Below are 9,582 nucleotides of genomic sequence, written 5' to 3'. Positions count from 1 at the left end.
AATGTATATATTTTATAAGAATTTGGGAACAACAGAATGTGAACACCAAGGCAAAACTACCAAAGAAGGATACACAGGAAAAGATCAGGACCTCTTTATTAGGCTCACTGCTTATATTAATGTTGAATATAGAAGTAGTTCTCTTTTTTAGGAATTAAAGTAAATATAAGTAGTTATTTTACAATTCCAAATTTTCTTGGGAAAAAAGGTTGCTATATATTTCTAGAAATTACAGTATTGATCTGTACAAACAAAAGGTTCTTATTTGAATACTACAAATTATTTCATCAGATTATAAAAAAAAAAAGACCATAAAGCTTTTAGTTTATAGAAATATAACTGCAAGTACAAGATGTATATTTCTCACATTCTTACTGGAGCTTTGTAATCCACTGGAAAGTTGGGAGATTTGTGTTCTTCTTCCTTCTATATGAAAGTTCTAGATTTCATTGCCAAACCCCTGTTCGCTGCTGGTTATCACCAGCATGCTCAAAAAACATGAAGTCCTAAGAAGGAAACAAAAAGCAAACAAAACAAATACTTCTTAAATGCAGTTCTTAGTTCAGAGATCTCCTGGTTGCTTTGCAAGGTATTCAAAGCACCTTCCTCTTGGAAACCTCAAATGATGAGAAGAAGGTGGGGGCACCTCTCTCTGTCCCCCCCATCACTGCCAGAGAGAGAAAGAGGTGGTGAAAGACCTACATGGAAGCTTTAAATTATCACTAGTTGAAGCTATGCTTCCTTTCTCAGGATTCCTGCCCTGGCTTTGTTCAACCTGACTTAGTCCTTTCAATTTTATGTCAAACTGGAGACCTTCATAATGGTGACTTTCTTTAGATTACATCCATGGGCCCTATTTTCTGCATCTGGAGTCCTGGGTTGCTCACACTCACTAATGCCAGTAGCACATGAACACACACAGCTAAGGCAAACCTAGTTCATGCCCAGGGCTGTTAGAGGCTAGTGAGAACTTTCCAAACTCAAGGTGCTTCACGTGCCCCTTTCCTCCCCTTCTGCAGCCCTGCCAGCACAGATCCAGTGCACTTTTTGAAATGGTACCTGATGCTGAATTGCACAGGTAAGTGGAAACACAAGCATGTCACACACTTTTTCAAAGAGCAAAGTGAGCTGCACTGCAGTATTTGACGTGGCAAGAGTCAGAGTGCAGCTGAAAAGTGTTGTATCAAGTTAGATGTGCTTTGCCTCCACAGAAGTCCCTCCTGTTGGAAACGACTCTTCTGAGTGCATTTAATCCTGCTCAGCTCAGTGCTTCACATACTTCCAAGAAGGAGAGTCAGGAGGAACTGCCAGCAGCATTCAGCTGTCCAGTTCACCAGCTCAGTAGGCTGCTCTGGCTTTAGATGGGTCTCTTGGCTATTGCTGATCTGCACTTTTCTGGTGTCACTATCCACATAAACATGCTTTCCTCTGCTAATGAGTCTGTAAGGAGTCTTCCCTTTACAGGGTTTCTCAGTCTCATCACATACGAAGCTCTCCTTCAATATAGTTAGAACTTCATGTAGTCTAGAATAAGCTTATTATCTGAAATAATTTGTTGCCCTCTGTGGTTAGTTTTACATACAGGAAGTTCACAACAAGCTGTCGCCCACTTCAGGGAGCTGAGTCAAATTCTTTACCAGTACAATTTGAACATGGAAACAAAAAGGGCAGTTCATATTAAAGTATTGACAGACTTACGATAAGGAAGCAAGCACCGATCATGACAGCTTTCATTTTTACATCAAGGTCCATTGGAAATGTGATTCCAAAGTTATCTGCATCTGTAAAGGCTTCTTTCAAAAGCCCAGTCCACTGCTTAGAAATCCTCCCAACAGTAGAAGTCTCATCCACGGACTTCACCTAGTTTAATATAAAATTAAAAAACATGAAATCTGTCATTCATAATATTACCAAATCCTTTTCATGATAGATGCATTTGAAAGCTTCAGATAGTGTTATTTGAATTAATGCAGTCATTGAATGCACCTGTTTGTACCAAAAAGCAACCCTGACTATCAGAAAGTCAGTCTTAAGTAGCACAGACATGAACTTAATTCTAAGTCTGACTGCAGAATTCAATGTTTTAATGGTGCTGGAAGACAGCTACTGCACGCACACACACACACTCTGCTGGAAGTGTTGTCTTTTAGCCAAGAGAGTGAATTAGTTTCTCCTTCCATGTATCAGGAACTGCTCAAGTGAAAATTAAATAAATTACGTTCTTCTGTTCCAAAGCAGAGATTAGCCCTTTGTCAACATTATGTTTCCTAAAGTTAAATCCAGTCTTTAGGGTCACGTGAAAGACTAGTCCCCAAAATAAAATTATACTAAATTTGCTTTAGCAACTATTTGCAACATCATTTAAAATATTAAATGGTAGACTAATTTATGAAAATAATGATGCCTTAATCACTATTATTTTTAAGTGAAAGTTGTAACTCTTCAGTCATTCAAATCTGTATTTTAGGTCTAAATTATCTTGATTTACTTGGTCATTGAATGATTATTAAATGATTAAATGAGTGGTTGTAGGAAGCAATTTTAACAAATACTTGATACAGCTGAGGATAACATTTTTTTGTTAGAGCCTAACATAACAGATTCAAAAAGATTTTGCTGCTAAGTATTTCAATTAAGAGATTTGTGTGCAACCACAGGGAAACAGTCTCATTGATCACTGGCGAGTTTAAGAGGTTATTTCTGGAAGTTTGTCTGGTTTATCTAGAGTAATCTAGGTATCTAGAGAAGGGAGTTGATTATACTAGCATTAAAAGATTGTGTACTGATTACTTAATATATACTACAGTTCAGTTGACATATAATAAGTCAAGCAACAAACTACTATCAAACTACTCTCTGAAAGAAGATACATACAAACAATTTTTAGCATTGCATACCTCAAAATTAATGTCCTCACAACAGCTGCAGACAACACATGGGCCAGTAATTTTCAGCATATCCATTCTTTTTTCATCTTGAATGGTAAACTTTGGTAGGCAGGCATGCCAGTTTTGGACAACATAACCAACTGGTGTTCCTGGAGGCGCCTGAACTTCCAGCTTCACAGGCAAAAGAAAACCTCCAAGTGAATGTTCATGCTTTGATATGCTTGTTAGACAAAACCCACACTAGCACACAAATCAAACACAACTTATTTTTCCACAACAATCTGGCTTTCCAATGCATGAAGCTGCGTGGGGTTTCTGTGAACATTTTCAGAAAACTACACACAAATTGCAGACCTCATATGCAACTTTTGCCTTCACTGAAAACAATAAGATACTCCTAAGGCTGTGGAGCACACAAGCTATGCATCTATAGTATAAAGATCAAAGTCTAGTGAAAGAAAGGCTGTGAGCATCCTGAAAGCATTCAGTGAAGGCATCACAAGATGCAGCTACTACAAATCCCTCAATAAGTGCTCTGCGTAGGCTCATATTTGAGGTTTCAGAAGTTGCATCACCCCATAATTATTTTAATATTTAAAAAGTTCATAATCTCATGTGTTGAATTTCACTATAGCTTTCACAGCAGTAAAGTGAAAACTCTGTTATTTTATGAAAGCCATTGCCTAACTCTTACATTGCAAGTCCATCTCCAGCACAGATTTTGGCACTAGCCACAAGTTCCCTGACACGTTGTTGAATCAAATTTTTCATTACCGTAATCAGAAGTTGCCAGAGTGAATGTAGGTGTTGCAGCACACTTGCTTCTTCCCAGACCAAGGACCCTATGCACAAATCCCACAGAGCTCTCTCTCCACAACTTACAGGCAAAACCTGACTTGTTTCACCTTGCCTCCTGATTCAAGACATCCCCATCTTAAAAATGCACAGGTGGACCATGTCTCATGTGAAGGAAAACAGTGAAAGGCAGCACCTCCTGTAAGCAGCAGGGAAAGCAGCACGAAGAACACCGGAGGGGTCTCTGCAGCGTTATCACCTCGTGGCCCAGATTGTCTATAATCCGGAGGGTAAAGGGTCGCGATGGCCCACAGCAATTCCTGGTACAGCAGTCAGTGTCCTCTGCTGCAAAGTACACCCTTTGCCCCAGCGTATTCTTGATTTCATATTTGTTGTTTGTTTCAAAGCCAGTCAAAACTGAAAAAATAGGAACAAAACTGTTACACTTCTGAGGTGCGTCTGGTCAGAAAAGTCACCGTGCTAACTCTAAAGCTACCCTTTGGGAAGGCAGACCTCGATCAAAGTCTGTCAGAGGCAGCTACTGGTGAAGGAAAGCAGTGGGAAAGGACCCTTGAGCAGAGCAGCCTGATGGAGAAGTTCGGAGAGGAGAAGCCACCATGAACACGGCAACGCAGAAAGAGCACAGAGATGTCCATCAGTCCCCTCCCACCAGACAGAGACACTTACTGCCAGAGCAAGCACCACAATTACAAACACCACAGCATGGAAGATTCCCAGGAAAGAGCTGAAAGGATGAGAATTTGGGGGTGAAGCAAGAAAAGAGCTCTAAAGGGTACAAATGCATTCAGAATGAAAAGGCCACCCCACCAAAAAAAGCCTTGCAGTCAAGATTCACAGCAGCACAAATAGAAAACAACAAAAGCAGGATGGAAATTTTGATTAATTTCTCTAACAAATGAAAGTACTCTTTGAAGCATTATGGAAAGAAAATGCAGCAGCATTAGGTGTCAGCTGAGATGGATAATTCATTTTGTTTCTTCTATTTGAAAGACACTGATAACATGACACTGATATTCTTAAAGTGAATGGAATGAGAGGAACAGAAGGAAAGCAGTTCACTTTGCTAAAACAGCAGGATTTCCTGGAAATGGGATCAGAGCTGCATGCCAGTCTATGGAATTAGATGGAGTAAGAGAGGACAGAAAAGAAGATCTTTAAGTGAGGAAGAGAGGCAAGTAGAAATCATGCGAATGAATAACACGAGAAATGTGTGACTTCAGCTATAACTAGCTACCAAGATTATTCAGTCACATTGCTGTGTATCTTTTAAGATATAGAACCTGCTTAAAATCCTCTGCCCTCCCATTTTCTCTTTCCTCTCCTCCAGAACTTCTGCAGGAATTGAGACAGATAAGAGAAGCAGGAAAGAGGAAGGTGGAGATCCACCTTAAACACGTAATGTCAAAGATTGCCTAAATTTTACTGTTCTTGGGATTATTAGATTTAAACATTTCTCTCCTATAAATACTTTGCACTTACTCTCAAGAAGTTCAATTTGCTGATGAATTAATATCTGGTCAATCTGTTCATGGTTGAAAAATGAAACAGAATAAATAGTTAACAAATTGTAGCTAAGCAAAATCTAGTTTTAAGAAGCATTGCTGTTTCATTTCAGAATGCAGATTTATGGATCAATACAATGTCTAGAGGCAGATCATCTACCAGTAAAGCTGTAGAAGTAGCTCCTATCCCCGCTGTCCTGTCCTCTGTCAATTTAGCAGAACAGCATTTCAGAGCACCATAGCAGATGGCAGAAGTTGTAGCCAAGCTGGTCTGGTTACAAGCACGCAGGGCTGATGTGCCTGTGCTCCTTTCAGGGCTCAGGGCAGCTCTGCTACACAGCCTGACAGAGCCTCCGACAGCACATAGCCCAGATGCCTACATCGGGAGTCCATACAGAGAAAAGCAGGAAACTGAGAAATTTTGGAGCAGAAGCTCAGCTACTGCTCAGCTCTGAGTGAAACACAGGAAAAATCAGCCTCTCCTCACTGCTGCCCTTTTTTCTTTTTTGAGCAATTTACAAAACCGGCAATAATACATCAGTGTTAAGCCTTGATATTTGCTCCCAGTGATGAGCTGAGCTGTACTTGTACAGTACAAGGACATATTCTGTAATGTGAAGACAATTATTATTTTGCTAATAGCATTCTCTATGTTGTGAGGTCTGACTAGCGTCTCTCCTAACAACATTATGAAGAGGTGTGAAGAAAGCATCATGTAGAAAATCAAGCACCTCTAATGTGCTACAGTTGCCCATATTATATATATTTATTGTATACACCTTCCCAAATCACATTACATCTCACAAACAGTAGTTTCAGAAAAGGGAAGCATGTATGATAGCCCTGTGCCCCCAGGCCCTTCGTATCTCACTTGGCAGGAGAGTACTCCATGATGTGCTGCAGCCGTAATAGGCACCTCCACACTCAAACATGCATCAATCACATTACAAAAGGCTTCAATTAGCAGCCCAAACCAGCAACCTACGCAGCTGCAACAAAGCCAGATGCTTTTTTTAGCTTTTTCATGGATGCAGGCTGCTTTTCAGGTGAATATCTGTTCTCTGGGGAAGGAGGAAGGGTGCAGGTACCTGTGTGAGGTATTCCAGTCCAGTAGGGCAGTTGGGAAGAGGAGGAGGGACGGGCATCCAGATTGTCCCCTCCTTCACAATGGGCTGGTTCTGGACGGGTGGAAGAGCAAGTCCGGCTGGGACCCCCATGCCCTGTGCCTGGAAGCCATAGCTCCCTGCGCCTGCGATACCTGGCATGGTAGGAGAGATGCAGTTATGGAAGTTAGATGTTGGAAAAGAGTTGCCCCATGGATCTTCAAAAGATTAATTTGTTCACCATTTTGAACTATAAGATCGTTATACCTACAATATATTTCAGTTAGGAATACTACAACTTTTGTGAAGGAACTTACACTGGATTGGGATGTTCTAATCCCTCCAGACAAAACCAAACAAAATGAGGAAATGCAACATTCTTGAATGTAGCATAAATTTTATTCACATAAAGATAGGCTATTCAAAAACTAGAAATAAATAAATAAAGGTTGTTTCTAAGTAGAGAAGACAGAATACATTAAAATGAAAAGTATTGACATTTACAAGTTGTGAGTTGAGCAAATGAGGAAATTTAGATAAATGTTTCCTGAAATTATACCTTCTACTTATACGATAGGAAATGGTCTTTTAGCAAAGTTCATTAGCAGTTTTCAAACCAGAGGAGTGTGATCTAAAAACTGCACTTTCCTATTTGTTTAATCGATTCTCTTTCAAAACTCAGGATATCCACAACTCCTTCATGGAGGAGATGCGTAGTAAAGGAGGAAATAGTTCCACATTTTGTGAATATCAAGTAAGTCTTCTCCAGTTAGCACTCAATAGGAAACACAAGCTTTCATGAAGCACTTCAGGGTCTAAATGCTCAGCACCCCACCAGATGGCACACGCAGCGCTGGTTGGTGCTCACAACCCATCCCACATCCTCAGAGCCCTGCCTCGCTTGCAGCAACACCGCTTTTGCTACAGAGATACTTTAGGACCTTGTAGCTGAAGCTGCTGAAGTTGGTATTGAAAATTACAGAACAAGACCTATATTTTTTCCCTCATTTAACACCTTCCTGGTAGGCAGATAGTCTTTCAACTTGATGCGGAGAAATTTTGTGTATTACTCAGAAGCAAGCATAATGCAGAAGCCACAAAAAGTATATTTGTAGAGCTGTACAAAGACAAATAGTTCAAGAGATGCTGACTTGTAGACTTATCTTTAGCCCAAATCAGTTCAGCACCAATGTTTCACATTACATTACAAAACATGGACTGTACCACGTGAAAGCTCATGCTTTGGCCATAGGCAGGACAGTACCTCAGGTGATGTAAACAGCTGTGGCTTAAAACTTGTAGATGGCAAGATGACCCACCCCAGAGGAGGATCCACCCTTAAGGAATACAAAATCACTTTTATGTCTGAGCACAGGCTTCACACACAAACTGACTATCTACTGCCATTGTGTGTGTATGTGCACATGTAAGTATTCAAAACGCAAAATGCTCCCCTGACCTTCATCGCACAGGCAGCACGTGTCCATTCCCTGCTGAAGCTAACTATACTTACAAACCTCAGACTGCCTTGCCACAAGGTGCACAAGCTTTAACTAAGGAACAGCACGGTAACAGGCAAAACCTTTTGCATTTTATCTATAACCTATTTTTTGAGCCTGATTGTTAGATATTGCTCATTGTGATTTGGTTCTTCAGAAAGCAATTAGTTGGCAGAACATGAGAAGCTATTTAGGAGTGCTGCATTTTGAATGTGGAGAAGAAAATGAGATAGGAGAAAAGCAAATGAGTGAAAGCGTAAGGTATACCCATGTGCAAAGTACAGCAACGGAGTAGGAAACAGGAACAGAATACATGGACCAGCAGAACTGCAAGGGGAAAACAATTCTTTCCTTCAGTTCTGATTTCTAGAGAGAAATAAAGTGAAAAATTGAAATAACATGTTAATAAAAACTCTGATCATCAGTGAGAAGCTGCCACACATTAACTGCTTTGCGTCAGTAACACCTCTCTAACAAACACCCCACAAGGACCACTGTGCAACACCCAACGTTTTTAACTTCTACCACTGTTGGTACTGCTTAGCACATGCTAACATGTAGCACAAAGAAGGAAAGAAGATGACTTTTCAGCAAAACAGAAATTAACAGAAACTGTGCAGAATGAACAGTAGAAAAGTAAATCAGAGATGGTCGCCTTCATGAAACCTCCTACTTCTCGTGCTTATTTCCTAATGATATAGCAGATCCGTAGCCAAGCAGCCTACCTTGGTAAGTCCCGGGTGCATGCTGTGGGTAGCCATAGGGGACTTGATCTCCTGGCGCATAGTTAGTGTTTGAAAATCCAGGTGCTGGAGCAGGTTTATGTGCTGGAAGAATGGAATACGTGCTTTGAGTATTGCTTGTTCTCTCCTACCCTAGGGTGAAAGATCCACAACATTGCCTCCTTTTTCAGAGTAGACAAGACAATTAAGTAGCTGTTTTCTGTATAGCAAAAACTGTATAACAAGCTCATATTTATTCAAAATATTAAACATCAGTATAACTTAAAGGTGTTCTGATCCTTAAAGTGCAGAAAAGACAAGTATCGCACATGTCATGAAAATGTCACAGAATCACAGAATCATTTTGCTTGGAAGGGACCTCTTGAGATCACTTAGTCCAACTCCTGCTCAAGCAGGGTCAGTTCACTCTCTCTGGACCAGAGATGCCTTTGTTCATTTATATTTAGGAGGAAGCTTTAATTCAAAGAATTGCCAGGGAACTGACAGGCTGCCGTCCTGTACAGAACAGACTGGTAATGAGCCATTCTCCACTACAGAAAACATTTTCTCCCATTTTTTTTCAAATTAGGACTATACTAATGCCTCGCCAGCAGATTCAGAGGATTATGGATTTAAAAACATTTACCAAGTTCAGTTTGTAAGCAGAAACATCTTGAATTTCAAGATGATTTATTTATTTATTTAACTTCAGAAATCAAGACCTGAAAATGTAAGCTATATGTTTTATAAATATTCAATTTTAAAATGTAAATAATTTAAATTTAAAACATTCATACATATTTCATAAAATTAGACAGTAAATTAATAGCTAAGCTAATATTGCTTGAACACCTGGGAAGGACCCATGTTATCTTTGATATTAACAAAAGATGACATTTTGTTTATATTTTACTCACCTTGCATTGCCGTGGATCTGCTTATAATTGTTCTGCAAAACAACATTTTTATTTTGTGGAGTTTTTTAATATATAATTTCACACAAGAGTTATTCAGAATTCTCTATTATTGATAAAAGATACTTGCCTGTCTAA

At 39.7% G+C, this 9,582-nt stretch overlaps 1 protein-coding gene across 1 annotated transcript; it reads right to left on the bottom strand.

Moving 5' to 3' along the window:
• Positions 1 to 323: 323 nt before the first annotated feature.
• On the bottom strand, positions 324 to 8,570 carry LOC104156622 (phospholipid scramblase 1-like). Its single transcript, XM_009694910.1, has 7 exons — positions 8,534 to 8,570; positions 6,295 to 6,455; positions 5,184 to 5,226; positions 3,880 to 4,100; positions 2,898 to 3,059; positions 1,699 to 1,860; positions 324 to 506 (listed from the first exon to the last, which is right to left on the bottom strand). The coding sequence occupies exons 2-7, from the start codon at positions 6,421 to 6,423 to the stop codon at positions 447 to 449; spliced, it is 777 nt and encodes a 258-aa protein (XP_009693212.1). The 5' UTR covers positions 6,424 to 6,455; positions 8,534 to 8,570; the 3' UTR covers positions 324 to 446.
• Between the last annotated feature and the right edge of the window lie 1,012 nt (positions 8,571 to 9,582).

The sequence above is a fragment of the Cariama cristata genome, unplaced genomic scaffold, assembly GCF_000690535.1.
Source record: "Cariama cristata isolate BGI_N322 unplaced genomic scaffold, ASM69053v1 Scaffold39182, whole genome shotgun sequence".
Classification (NCBI taxonomy): Eukaryota; Metazoa; Chordata; class Aves; order Cariamiformes; family Cariamidae; genus Cariama; species Cariama cristata.
This window is presented reverse-complemented; position numbering and strand designations above follow the sequence as displayed.

Coding starts and splice junctions, on each gene's coding strand:
- LOC104156622 (XM_009694910.1), bottom strand. CDS start 6,423: ATGGGGGTCCCAGCCGGACTTGCTCTTCCACCCGTCCAGAACCAGCCC. Junction 1,861..2,897: donor GTGAGGACATTAATTTTGAG/GTATGCAATGCT, acceptor ATATTAAACTAG/GTGAAGTCCGTGGATGAGAC. Junction 507..1,698: donor TCGGTGCTTGCTTCCTTATC/GTAAGTCTGTCA, acceptor TTTCCTTCTTAG/GACTTCATGTTTTTTGAGCA.